Raw genomic sequence first — 14,939 nt, forward strand, 5'->3', positions numbered from 1 at the left:
TTTTTTTTTTTTTTTTATAAATGTGATTTTTGTCATAATTTTATTAAACAAAATGGTAATTTTATTTGCTACGATTTCATTGATTTTTTCTTTTATTTTGAGTAGTCAAAAAGCACCTGGATCGCACTAGATCACTATACAGAACCTGTGGCAAAAATGCTTGACAATTTGTTGGAAACCTTCTCAGCTTATGATGATCCTAGTTTAATCACAGCTCATCTAAGGCGTCAAACGTTCAGGAGGAAACGAAGAAAAGGAAATTCAGTCACTCTGCAATGCACAGTGTGGAAGCGAGTGACCCTCTTTTTCCTCTAGGGTTTACGAGCTTTCGGCCCAGAAAGCTGGTATTGAGAAACGAGGGTCAGGGCCAGAGATAAACTTGGAATCTGTAGCACCATGGTTGTCTTCTCCATGCTTAGGCTACTCAGGTTATCTAGTTTTGGTCGTTGTATTGTTCAGCTCGTGCGTTTTGTTTTGTTTGTGATGCATGCAAGCCTGGGTATTGCAGTACGAGATTCATGGGAGTTTCAATCTGCTGGAAGCTTGTTTTAGTATCCCTTGGGATACCCTTTCCTTTGCCTTATATTTGGTGTACTGAAAATAAAGGGGGGAGAAAATTTTAATGGCTTTGATTTGAAACATTAGAAAAGTAAAGTTGTAAAATTTTAATAAAAAATAAAAAAAGGTAAAAACTAGTTAAAAGTTACTAACTTGATTTTTTCAATTTTTTAAATCGAGCCGAGTAAAATTTTTCCTTCCCTCCGTTCTCTCCTACTACCAAAAGATCCTAACACCGTTAGATGGTTTATGCTCGCACTTTTCTTGGTGCAAAAGGGTGCAAGTGACCATCTCGTCCTCCACAGATTGCATTTCAATTTTGCAATGTCCAAGTTGCTACCTTGTCACTCCGGGTTTCCGTCTTGTGCTTTGGGTTATATTTTTGCATATGGGCTGGGCGTCTTTGGTTTGCTGTGTGGTCCTTATGTAATGAAACCCAATAATAATTATATAAAACATAAAATTGATAGTCAATTTGATGAATATACAATTGAATTGTACAAGCAATATTTTGGTTTCTGAACCCCGTAGCCACCTCAATTAGCTTACTAAAAAATGTGACCCCCCCAACCTCCTCCCCCCCCCCTCGTGGCCAAAACCCCTTAATCATATTAAAGTAGATTGGAGTCCATGAATGAAGAAATTAGATTTTTAACGCCAAATGCTCCATTGTAAAGAATATCTACGGAAATGCTACATTATAAATCGTTCCATGGATGCTACATTGCGTATTATTTTTGCCGTATCACATCCTGGGAAAAAGCATTAATGTTTGAAAGTCAATTATACCTAATGGAGAAGAATGCCTTTTGCTTTGGAACGATTTACACACACATGAATTTCGTTTTCAGGGACATGAGCCTATCCCTATTCATTGACTCAAGATTTCTGAATATTTTCTTGGCACAAACCATACATTATGTCGTATTTTCATTCCTTTTCAGGCAAATCTGAAAAAGAGGATGACGTGGTAGCTGAAATAAATTAATTATTGTCGAAAAACATATCTGGAACATCTTTCGTTGGTTCTATTTGTAACGAATTAAGAGGGAAATGGCACTATAAAAGGCGGTCCGTGAGGTTCCTGTTCGGCGGAGTAGAGAGTGGCCCATAAATTTAAATCTCACCGCCTATGTAAAGATTTTGTTGGTGAGTGACGTGTAAGAGTTTTTTAACCGACATGAGTTTCTAAGTTCTGTAGAAAAAACAAATTGAGAGGCTCAAGTATCGTTAAATTCCTGGTGCATGTAGGAGTTTTTGGACCCACCCATGGACAATTTGGTTACTTTGGGACAACGATAAACTTTAAATCTAAATTTTAAAATTATATTAAAAATTATAAATAAATCAATTTAGGAAAAATTTCAGTTAAGGCTCACAATATAAATTTAAGGGGTGTTTGGGTTTTTTTAAAAGTGCTTTTCAAAAACATTTTTTTTACAAATCGAGATAAACTCCTCCATATATTTATTTCGTATATCGTAAATCACTTTTGAAATCATGATTTGATTTTCATCCAAACACCTCCTAATAAATTATTAATTTTAAGAGATTCTAAAATTCAGTTCAGTTACTTTGACACAAAATGAAATTAAATAAATAAGTAAAAAGACCATTTAGCCCTTAAAATAGATAATGCACAACTCCATAAAATAGAGAAATAACAATCCTTTATATAAAAATTACAACAAAGTATAGAAAATGTACAACTCCACAAATAAGGATTTATAAGAATAGACAAATAAAACTATGCATGTTATGTCATTCACAACAATAAATAGAAAAGTAATACCTATACATATAAAGTTTGCAAGAAACAATAGAAAAATAACATATATATATTATATGATCGTTTACAACAAACAATAGAAAAATAACAACTATGGATATGAAAATTTATAAAAAAATAAAAATATAAAATTTAATTAAAAAGATTTATATATATTGTCATTTAAGGACTACATAGTCTTTTTACTTGTTTATTTAATTTTATTTTGGGTTAGAGAAACTGAATTGAATTTTAAGAATTTCTGAGGACTGAAAATTTATTAAGTCCATATTGTGGGACTTAGCTAAAATTTTTCCCATTCTCTTTATTGATATGCTATAAACGATTAATAAAAAACATCCAAATGCTCCATTGCCAAAAAATTCTAATTAAATCCACCTGAAACACCAAAACTCAAATTCAAAGTTATACTTTTAACAAATTACTAATGACTAATGAGACCAAAAACCTAATAAAAAATTTCTAATATTGTCAAAAGACTAAAAGCTTACTTCTTCTCTCCCTAAACAGATATAGATTTATATTACACACACATTAATATATATAATATTATTCATATATAATATATTTAAGTATATTATATTATAACAATGTCATATCATTTTTAATTTCAAAATGCATATAAAAATATTTTATCATATAAAAACAAAATTATTCATATAAAAATTTGGAAAAATAGTAAAAAAAGACTTTAAAAATAAAAAAATTATAATTGAGAACTCATTACAATATTAATATAGGTTTTGACAATAATTAATAAGTAAGTACTAATAATTTTTATGAATGAGTTATTGTATGCAATTTTTTATTTTTTTAGGGTTTTTTTTGGCAAATTTCCTCAAAATTTCTCCCTTCCTCTCCATGCTCATACCTCCAGGCTTGCTTTCCAGACGTCTTCTACAAACAAAATTAAGATGACAAATATATAGAGGGGCGCGTTCATGCCACGACCTACATTTGGAACACGTGGATGTGACTTCATAAATAAGTAAACGCGCTCATGTCACGACCCCTAGAGCCGTGGGGTCGGCTAAGGGTTCTCATAAAGAGCCGTGGGTCGTGACATGAACGCGCGGCCCCCCTATATATTTGTCATCTTCTTTACGGCACACTCAGTGACGGACACTGGAGCCTGTTCTGCCTTCTTGTTCTTCTTCCTCCACCTTAGACTGCATAAGAAACAGAGCATTCATTTTCTCTGTTACCATTCCTCCCCGCCGCCCACAACGGAAGTGAAAGACGTGGGTTCGGTGTTTTGTGACTGGGCGGGCAGCGCAGATAATCGCCATGGAGCCAAAGCAACGGAGGACTCTTGCTCATCAGTCACGTCCTCCGACGCAAACCTCCTCCATTCTCACTGTTATTCTCCCATTCATCGCCGTCACTGCCATGGTAACATTCTCTCTCAATGTTGTACACTCGGTGTTGTTCTTCGATTCTTCATCTCTCAATGTTTGATCTTATCAAGTTACCGTATGGTGGTCTTCTCTCTCAATATTATTATATGTTTAAATGTGTGTTGGCACCTATCTACTAGCTGAAAATCACGAGTTACTGTATGTGGATGTGGAAGTTGTGCATTCTGGTGTTCACATTTTAAATTACCGATGGGCAACGATTTCTCGGCCGCCATACTAACCATACAATTACAGCAAAAGCAGTGTCCCAATCCCTCCGTCTATCCTTCTTTCTGCTAAGATTTTGCAGAAACCACTCATAAAGAGGCAACATGACGCCTAATTTTTTCCTCTCAATAACCTTTTCCAGACTTGTCTAGCCGCCACACAGTCTCAGACAACATGTAAAGTATCCTCCTCTCTTTCCATACAAATCAAAGAAGCTGGAGAAGTATTAAAAAATTTATTCCTTCTAGCCGAGATTAAGAAAACCGCCATTAATGGCACCCGTAAAAATGGCAATAGTTCTTTCCACTCCCAAATCCTTTTCCAAACTACATCTGCCCCTGCTCTATCAAATTCTTTTACGCAATTATACATATATATCCGATACTAGGTATTTACATGAGAGTTCACCAGCCACTAGATTGTATCCTCTGTGTCGTCTGGCCTTGGAGGCCACGGCCATGTGTATTTTTGTTACCTGACAAGCGTATATAAATTCTTAAATTACGATACTGCCCGAGATCGCATTTGTGAACCGTATATAAATTCGTTGTTTACGCTATTTAGATTGTGGAATGACAACTACATGTACAGTAAGTCGTTGTTGGGGATAAAAAAAAATCCTCTGCTTTTGTTATTTTTTCTCTTTTACCTTGTGAGGAAGGAGATCAGTTCAAATAATAATGTGACGGTTTTCACATTTTTAACTATCTATGGCTTATTTATTCATGTTGTCTGAGTTGAAAGTTTCACTGTTCTGTTATTAACAAGCAAATCTGCATTTGGAATCACATTCTAGTTGATTATACTCAAAAGTCAATTTGAAACTTAAAACATGAGGAATTGTCTACAGGTATTGATCCCTTTATCCCCATCATCCTTTAAAAATAGCCTTTTTATTCTGCACCAAGTCCCGGAAGGCCATGTGGGCGTGTATTGGAGAGGAGGTGCTCTTCTGAAAACAATTACAGAACCAGGTTATAGTTTGCTTCTTGATTCTTGTTGTTGCTATTGTTTTTCTTCAGCATCCATTGGCCCAGAGTTTGATTCATGTTCTTGGTGCTGACTCTTCTAGGTTTTCACTTGAAGATGCCTTTCATAACACAGTACGAGCCTGTTCAAGTGACACTCAAGACAAATATGGTAAATTGTTTAGAGCAGTTTCTAACATTGTGGTTTCACTTGGCAAATGGCACAGTAAGTTGAATTATTATTGTAACAATTGCAGGTGACAGCCATATTGTGTGGAACTAAAGGAGGTGTCATGATTATTTTTGAGAAGATAGAAGTAAATATCCGTAACATCATTCATTGGCTGATCTTATTTTTTGCTTTCTTAAATTTAAAATTTAAGTGCAATGATTTTTACGGTCACCGTTATTGTTCAAATAAAGGTTGTAAACCGACTTCATAAGGAATATGTCTATGAGACATTGCTCAAATATGGGATACATTATGACAAGACATGGATATATGACAAGGCTCATGACGAGATTAATCAGTTCTGCAGTTCTCATAGTTTTCAACAGGTCTATATTGATGATTTTTATCAGGTAAGAGTGTCAAAGTGTCTCTCTTTCGGGTAATCTGATGAGGAAAAAGTTAACGCTTCAAAAATGTATCTTTTATTGCTATAGTTAATTATTATAGTCGCTTTCATTTATGTATAACCTGAACACTACAAGCAATATGACACGCCGATTTGGTGAACATTTAGGGATTGAATTCTAGATTCGACTGTCATTTCCTAGTTGATGAAAGTCTTAGGTTTTATTGCTGTCATAGAAGTTATGATGACTCGTTGTGGTATTTTAGATTAGTGACTATATCAAGCATAATCTGTCTTCTAGTTATTTTGTATTACTAACATTTATGATGGCAACACGACTGTTTTGGTTCATTCAGATTGGTAACAAGATGAAAGACGCCCTTCAAGTTGATTGCACCTGTTATGCTCCAGGCATTGAAGTTATCAGTGTCCGCGTCACAAAACCAAGCATTCCAGATAGAATCAGACGCAACTTTGAGCAAATGGAAGAGGAACACTCTAAGGTAGCGTGTTGGCTCGATTTCTTTCTTTCTTTTTCTTTCTAAAAGCGTCTTCCTTTTTTTCTGTGGGCCAAGTTTCTAAAATTGATGTTGAGCACACGTTTTTTGGTTGTGTTGGATAGGTCTTGCTTGCTATTGAAAAACAGAAAGTAGCGGAGAAGGAGGCAGAGACTTCGAAGAAGATGGCTATTAGTGAGGCTGAGAAAAATGCCAGTGTTAGCAAGATCCTTATGGGCCAGAAGTTGGCGGAAAAAGAAGCTTTCGGGCACCAGCAACAAATTGAGAACCGTATGTACCTAGAACACGAGAAGACCCTGGCAGATGCGCATTTCTACCGGTGAGTTTATATCCCCTTGAAAGAAAGTTGATCGACACCACACAGTAATTCATCCTGCTAGAACAAAGAAATGATTAATGGCATTGGTTTTCCTTTTCCACTTTCAATTTCAAGGGCAACAAAAGAGGCTGAAGCAAACAGGTTGAAGCTTACCCCTAAATTTCTCGTGCTTAAATTCATTGAGGCCAATGCTAATAATACCAAGACAAGCTCCGGGAATAAGATGTCTCGCCTCTGTCCATTCCTCGTCGCCCTGTTTCAAGGCCTGCTCTCGTCTAGATTTTTCCCCGGCCTCGGCCGGCGCTAAATAGGGATTTGATCAGAGGCTACTGCGAAATGTCTGGGAAGACGTGTTTATTGACACATTTGGGAAGAGAGTTGCATTATTTATGAGGCATTCTTGCTAGGCTTGATAAGAGCTAACAGGATTATATGTATTATAATGTTGTACGATGTAATGTTTGGTTTGTTGTAATAAGTGCACGTTTGGATCTGCTTGCATGATTAACTTAAAACTTAAAAGACGAAGTACTCTTATTCTGTATCGATTAAAAAGCTACTTAATTAATTCCAAGAAAGCCATAACTGTCGTGCAATGAAGATCATGTGAATGATGCAAAATATTAATGAACCGCGAACAGGAAGTTTCTGCAGCTCGTAACAAAACCCGCAAAAAAAGGAAGAAAAGAAAAGAAGATTGAGAGTAACGGAAAGAGAAGCTTAGGCACGGAGGAGGGAGAGGAAAGGAGAAGAAATGACAGAGGGAAACACACCTGAGTGGGGATGACGGCAGCGAGCAAGATGAAAGGCGAGAGACAGAGTGACGGAGCGCAACCACAACAGACGCCTAAAACCTAGTTACAGTAAATACATGAGCAAACAAATAGGGATGTCCAAGGAGGGGACGTTTTGGAGATGATCCGGAATCCGTCCCTGGCCCAAACCTATTCATAACGTCCAGTCTCAAAATTTTTGGGTTGGATCTGTCTCAAATAAATTAATTAACTAAATCTTATAAAAAAAATGAATTATATATTTATATCTGGGGCGGAGCAAGAAAAGACATGACAGTTTTATAAAAACTCATCCATTGAGATCTTATCAAAATGTAACTTTACATGGGATAAAACATAATTTTGATTTACGAAAAAATTTCGTATGTAATCTACTCGTATTGATGGAATAACTATTTATTTAATTTGGATAAATAGAAAAAATTAAATAAATTTTTTTATTACCATGCATGTCACCTAATCTCCATAAAATAATCTTATATAACATTAGACTATATACTAATTTATAAGTTAAATACGTTAATTTTAAAAAGTAAATTAAAAGAAAATAAATTAATATTATAATCAAAACTCATCCTTAACTTGTACCTAACCAACCATGTTTAGTGGGGGGAGTACTATTTTATATTGCATCAATTCTTAATATTACTTTTGATTATTAATGTAAGAGTTAATTGACTAATTTAAATAGATTAATAAAATTTCTTTCACATACCTATCTTGTTTTTATGAGTCGATGCGGACTTGGAAGGAATCCAAGTGAGTGGATAAGGTGTGCATTCCTAATGGAGTTTTAATTTTGTTTTCAACTTTTTCCATATTAAAACAAATAAAAACATAATTAATTTTGTATTGAAAGTAATAAAAGAACGTTTTAATTGATTTAAATTGAATTTAGACATGCCAAATTACTCAAAAGATATGCAAATAGCCAATGTTTCTTTTGAATATGTTCATGCCTCGGGCACAGTATTAGTAAATTGCCATTAGGCTATTGTCGAAACTTGTGGCAAATATGCCTGATAATTTGCTCGTAAAAACCTTCTTAAAACTGTTTGGAATGTTTATAAGTAATTTTTTAATCATCATTTATAGAATATGAGGTAAATATGTAAGATGAATTTTGTCTCAACTTAAAAAAAATATGAGTTTATAGGGGCTTATAATCATGCTTCCAAATGGATCCTTAGCTTATGATGATCCTAGTTTATTCCATCGTGATGGACTTCGGGTTAAAATGGCCCTTCCATGTCGTGTCTTGTCTTCTTCATTGAGCATGCAGGGCTGGCTTGCCAATATTGTGGTGGGTTTGTGCAGCTCCTAGGACACTGTGAGAAGCAGAGTAAGATCACTGGGCCAAGGTCAGCCCACATAAACTTCTATGGATTTTGACTTCAAAACCGACCACCAACAGCCTAAAATGTCTCTCTGGCTCCAGAATTCTTTAAAAACCTGGCCCAAGTACATGAGTTATTTATGATTTATTTTCCTTCATGACGATCGTACTACTGAACAGTGTCGAAGATTAAACTTCTCGGATATTAATAGTGAATTAAAAATAAAAACTACTATTATTAGCATAGGTTTAGCTTAATTTGAAATGTTAAAATTAGGCTTCAAATCTTGAATTTGAATAGTGAGTTATAATAAAATAAAGTAAAGATTAATTTATAATTTAAGAAGATATTTTTAAAACTAATATATTTTTATAAATAATTAATTTAACTGGTTTTCTTATTCAAAGTAATTTAGTTTTCTTATCCAAATTAATTAAGTAGATATTTTATGTATAAATGTATAAGTATCACATGTTTATTTAATTTTATAAAGGCTTTTATAGTGACGCAACAAATAAATGAAAAATAAAAGATGGACGATGATCTTTGTATAACTACACACAAAATCACAAATATGTAAAGTGTTTAATTACTTATGCAATGATATGAAAGAAGCAATGTTTAATTGTTCATGTAAAATTTGAGGGTCAAAATATTTTAACTATATTAAGAATTAGGGCTGCACACTGACTAGACCAGACTGGGTTAGCGCCTAACCCTTAGTCTGGTCTGGAAACATGCTCGGGTTGGAAAAAACTGCCCATAGTCTGGTCCAACCCGAGCTTAGCCCGAAACTGGACCAAATTGGGTTTGGTCCACCAGGTTTAAGACCAATCCACCGGACTGAATTATTTTTTTAAAAAGAAAAAAAGTTTGGACTTGAAATGGGCTAACAAATTAGGGTTATTAAAATCTTAAAACCTCCGCCTTAACATAGCAGCCGCCGGCCACTAATGCATCCAAATTGGCATTATTGAAACACAATTCAATATTTAATAAATATGAACAAGAACAATAAGCAACCTGTATAGAATTTCCTTCAATGAAAATAAGGGATTAATATTCCATACTTAATGTAGCTTTCAAATGGGGAAAAAAAAGGAGATTGCCAAAATACTGCAACCGTTGATGAAAAGAGAAGACCAAAAACAACAAACAATAGGGGAAAATTGGAGGGAAGAATCAGCAGGAAAAAAAAATGAAAAACAAATCGGAGAGCAACAATTAAACTCAGATCTAGAGAAAGGATTAATTAGAGAGCTCTTAAGAATCTAAATGAACCTTTGTACTATCAAATCTTTGAGAAGCCAAGTGCGGAAGAGACGGAGAGCCGCGACATGAAGAATCGAAGCCAAATCGAAGAGGATTGAGACTTGAGAGTTACGATGGAGCAACACAGTGAAGAATCGAAGAACGAAATGGCAGACGATGGAGAGTGATGAAGCAACAAGCGACCCCATACTAGATGCCGCTGCAACATTGCGATAAACGAACCCAGGGAAGAAGAGAAGGCAAAAGCGAAATGGGAAAGTAAAGTAGAGAAGGATAGAGAAAATGAGCTTGACAGAATAAAAGAATAAATTTCTTTTTAAAAATGTTAATATAAATATTGGGCCAGACCAGACTATCTAGTTTACAGAGTGAGCTCGTAACTTGGTCTGACCAGATGGTCAGTCTAGTTTAGTCTAGTTTGATTTCTTGCTTGGATTGTGTTTTTTCAGGTTGGACCAGACTGGGTTTTGTCAGACCAGACTAGGTTACCTGGACTAACGGGCTTTTTGCACAGGCCTATTAGGAATTATATGAAAATTAAAAAAAAAAAGCGAGCCAGCCCACCAACCCGCAGGCTAGCCCGCGGCGAAACAGGCTCAAAATGGTGCGGGCTGGAATAGCCCGCACCTTGGTGGGCTGGCATATTGCCAACCCGAGCCTGCCTTTTTTGGCAGGCTAGCTGGCTTAGACTGTATTACCAACTCTAATTCAACATAATAGTCACTAGCTTTGAGATGTTATTAGAAAAGTGCTTACAATATAAAACATATAAATAATAAAAATTAATCAAATAAGAAACGTTTAAAATGTTTATATTATACAAGCTAGATTTTTTTTTTCAAAGGATTGGATTGTTTGGTGCTTATTAGTCGTCACTTATATTTTTCATCTGATTTTCTATTTAGGGGATGTTTAGATATCTCCAAAAGTACTTTTTAAAAGCATTTTTTCGTAATAAATTGACTTTTGAGTAAGAATAATACACATCGGGTGCCAATGTGTCTGCCATGTAGAATATTTAGGGTCAACTCTAAGCTGAGTCAGGAAAGTAACAGTTAAACATAATATTTCTGTTAGCCTGGGATATGGACGCACTATTTTAATTAATTTAGGACACTGGATGCATCCAAAATTACTTTAGGTTACTGAACGCGCCTGGATAAATAATCCGGGATACTGGACGCACCTTAACCCTTTAAATATAATAATTATATAAAACGTGATTAGCTTCGCAATGTGGCGCCTTGCGTGAAATAAAGGCACAAGCACCGAGGTTAAAAAAATTAAAAATAATGGAAGCACCTGACTCATACGTCGGCATCGATTTGACAATTTTTAAAAATAATTAAAAAAACCGGGATCGTTCTTGGGTCTCACCTGCGATGATTGCGTTTGCGTTTTCGCCTTTTAGTTTAGGTGAAGTCGGTAATTATTGGAATGATTGTTGGAGATTCCCTGGTCAAAAAAAAATGATGGATAACGGAGGCTTCCATTCTTTGGCCTTGGGTGCATAGTTTTTGAGCCTGTGAGAAGTCCCCGCTTGCAAGGTTTGCTAGACTCAGAAGAGAAATTATCTCCTATGAATACATTATTCGAAACAAACCCAAACGAAACGAAAGACAAACTATAAATCATGGGTCAGCTAAGCTTTACATATTTTTTAGAAAAAATTTCAGCTAAGTCTCACAATATGGACTTAATAAATTTTCAATTCGAAGGAATTTTGAAAACTCCATTCAGTCTCAAAATAATAAATTTTCTTTCTTTTTTTAAATAAAAAAAGAAAGAACAACGGGCCAAAAGACAGTCCATTTCTTAAGCTAATTATATTTATCCGTTTTGAAAATTGAATAGATAGCTATAATATCAAATGTAAATAATAATTCTATATTTGATGAATATACAGTTCCTTACATGATGGAACAAGCACCGAGGAAGCACTTCACTCATACGGCGATCGGCATCGATGTGACAATTTTTAAATATAACTAAAAACCACACCTACGGTTTCTTTTTTTTTTGGGTGAAAAAAGGGGCGAAGCCCAAAGACTAAAATAAAGGGATAAGAACAAGGGAACACAAAAGATAACTAACAGAGCGCGTCAGCGTCCGGAAGCCATATCTACATAAGCTTCCTCTCTTAGAATATTCTCCACAATACTGGGTGGGGAAGTCCAGCTCTTCCACCATTCAGGCAGATCCAGGCTCAGTGAAGCCAAGCGATCTGCACACCGGTTCCCTTCTCGATAGATATGTGTTATCTTCACTTGCCACTCCTTTAGCATCATGCTGCGAATCTGAGCAAATAACAAGAAGTCCCCATTGACCGTCTTCATGTCGTTTATTGCTTCCACAACTTGCCGAGCGTCGCACTCCACAACGACCTTCCTAAAACCCAGCCTCCAACATTCCTCTAGGCCTACTAAGACACTCTTAGCTTCAGCATTGGTCACACTGCAGTGATTAATTTTCATAGTAAATCCCCCCAGCCATTCCCCACCGTCACCCCTTATTACTCCACCGCATCCATTCAAGCCCTGGCAAGGCCCGGTTGCGTCCGTATTCAGCTTGCACCACCCTTTGTCTGGTACTATCCATTTGGTACTATTAGTTCTGTTACTCTGTTCTTCCAATAGTTCCTCTCCCCATTTATGTTGATAGCTCTCCAGTAAACTATATATGGTTCTCTCTGGTTTGAGAGGTAACTCAAAGTTGCTGTCATGTATGAGGAGGTTTCTCCATTTCCAGATCTGCCATAGTCCTACCGCAAATAATTGATCCCAGTTGAAGCCTTCTGAGTGCTTAACTTTTTGCAGAAGGTTTCCTGTCAGCCATTCTTCCCACTGTTGGCCAAAAAACTTGACTCTTTCCTGCCATGGTATAATTTTTCTCCATATGTGGGTTACATAAGGGCAGTCCCTTAATGCATGGAGAAGGTCCTCCTTCTTCTGGTTGCAAATCCCACACCATCCTTGACTCCCATCCCATTTACTTGTGATCTCCTTTGTAGGGAGTTTTTTATGGCATACTCTCCAGATGAATACCCGTATCCTTTGAGGTACCTTTAATTTCCAAACCTTCTTCCAGTTTCTTCCTTGTGGGAGTTGTTGTAGGCCCTTTAAGTTTTGATACATACTTGCGATTGAAAAGGCACCATTGCTCGTTAGCTTCCATGTTAGCTGCTTTATGTTTTGGTGGGTTGAGACATTAGTTTCAGAGATATTACTCTCAAACCTTTCCCATAGTTTTGTCATTTCTTTCCAGAGCCTTGAATCAGTATTCTTCGTGACAGGTCTTTCTCTGTTATTTGCCCCTCTTCCATACTTGCCTTGTAACACCTTAACCCATAGGGCGTTTGGTTCTTTATTCAATCTCCACAGTAGCTTGCATATGAATGCTTCATTCATTTCGTGCAGAGATCTTATACCCATCCCTCCATACTCTTTCTCTTTACACATCATTTCCCACCCTATAGCATGCCAGGTGTGCTTATCTCCTTCCTCTCCCCAAACAAATCGTCGCTGAGCTCTTTCCATATCCTCTAAGATGCATTTCGGCACTTTGTCATGTTGCATTGTATAAAGTGCCATAGAGCTCGTGACCGCTTTGACCAAGGTAATTCTTCCCGCCATAGAAAGACTTGATGCCTTCCAACCACCCAGCTTCTGCTTTAGTTTATCTACAATACTTGTGTATCGAGCTTTTCTTCTCCTTGGATAGGTGATATTTGCGCCAAGATATCTTCCAATCTCTTCCACCTCTTTGAACTGACTTCTGTGGCGTATGGCTCTCCTAGTGTGCACCGGGACATTTGGGGAGAAATAGATAACCGTTTTCTCCTGACTGACTTTGTGTCCCGAGACCTCTCCAAACTCCTGTAAACAATTCGAGATAACATCAATCTGCTTAACAGTGGCCTCTGCAAAAAGAACAAGATCGTCAGCAAACATCATATGTGTAATACTAGGCCCTGATCGGCCAGCTCTCAAACCTCTCCACTGTTTCTCTCTCTCCCTATCTAGGATCATATGAGTGAGTTTCTCCATTCCGAGTACAAATAGATAGGGGGAAATGGGGTCACCCTGTCTAATACCCCGAGTTGTTTGAAATTCTTCTGTTTTCTCGCCATGCCAAAGAATACTAGTTTTTTCCGTGTGGATGCAACTCATAATTCTTTCCTTCGTTTCAGCTGGGCAGTTGAGCTCCTCAAGGATTTTTACGATGAACTTCCAGTTTATTCTGTCATAGGCCTTTTCAAGATCAACTTTAATTGCCATATAACCTTTCTTGCCCTTTTTTCTTCTCATGGATTGAATCAGCTCATTGACAATGATGATATTATCATGAATAATTCTCCCTGGGACAAAACTGACTTGATGAGGGGACACTATGTTCGGCATTATAGGCTTTAGCCTCTTCACCAAGAGTTTTGACACACATTTATAAATGACGTTACAAAGGGAAATGGGTCTAAGTTGTGTCACTCTCTCAGGATTGTCCACCTTGGGGACTAGAGTGATTAGGGTTGTGTTGACCGCCTTCATCTTCAACGGAGCTACCCACATGTCTACCACCGCCTTATACACACTCTCCCCCATGATGTCCCAGCATTTTTGGTAAAAGATTGCCGGGAAACCATCTGAACCTGGAGTTTTCAAGCCACCAATAGAGAACATGGCTTCCTTAATTTCATCTCTATTCGGTATCCTGCCAATTCTGCTCCATTCTTCTTGCTTAACTGTCGGCCATCCATGAGTGGTATGGATCCATCCTCGGTCTTCCACTTCTTCTTTGAAGAGGTTTTGGAAGTGACTGTTGATGAGTTTGCCTACTTCCTCCTTCCCCTCCACCACTACGTTCCTGTCATCTTTTAGGGTCATAACTCTTGTTCTTCTTCTTCTAATATTGGTCTTCGTGTGGTAGTAGGAGGTATTCCTATCACCATCAGTTAACCATTTCGTTCTTGCTTTCTGGAACCATAGGGTCTCCTCCTGTTTCAGAACTTCCTGCAATTCCTCTTGAAGTTTAATCTCTAGCTCCTCTAGGAATTTGTTACTTGTCTCTGCAATGATTCTCTGAATACCGGCAATCCTCCTTACTAGCTCTTTCTTTTTTTCCTTCACATGTCCGAAAACATTTACATTCCATTCTTTCAGGAAGTCTTCCAATCCATCCAAGTCC

At 36.8% G+C, this 14,939-nt stretch overlaps 1 protein-coding gene across 1 annotated transcript; it reads left to right on the top strand.

The window, feature by feature from the left end:
- The first annotated feature begins 3,634 nt into the window (after nt 1–3,634).
- LOC114734690 (erlin-2-B-like) lies at nt 3,635–6,662 on the top strand. Its single transcript, XM_028922329.1, has 8 exons — nt 3,635–3,739; nt 4,823–4,946; nt 5,045–5,112; nt 5,198–5,257; nt 5,364–5,522; nt 5,875–6,021; nt 6,141–6,355; nt 6,470–6,662. Exons 1-8 carry the CDS (start codon nt 3,635–3,637, stop codon nt 6,660–6,662), a joined length of 1,071 nt encoding a protein of 356 aa, XP_028778162.1.
- The last annotated feature ends 8,277 nt before the right edge of the window (nt 6,663–14,939 follow it).

The sequence above is a fragment of the Neltuma alba genome, unplaced genomic scaffold (genome assembly GCF_004799145.2).
Source record: "Neltuma alba isolate B1F8T4 unplaced genomic scaffold, ASM479914v2 tig00013128_pilon, whole genome shotgun sequence".
Lineage (NCBI taxonomy): Eukaryota > Viridiplantae > Streptophyta > Magnoliopsida > Fabales > Fabaceae > Neltuma > Neltuma alba.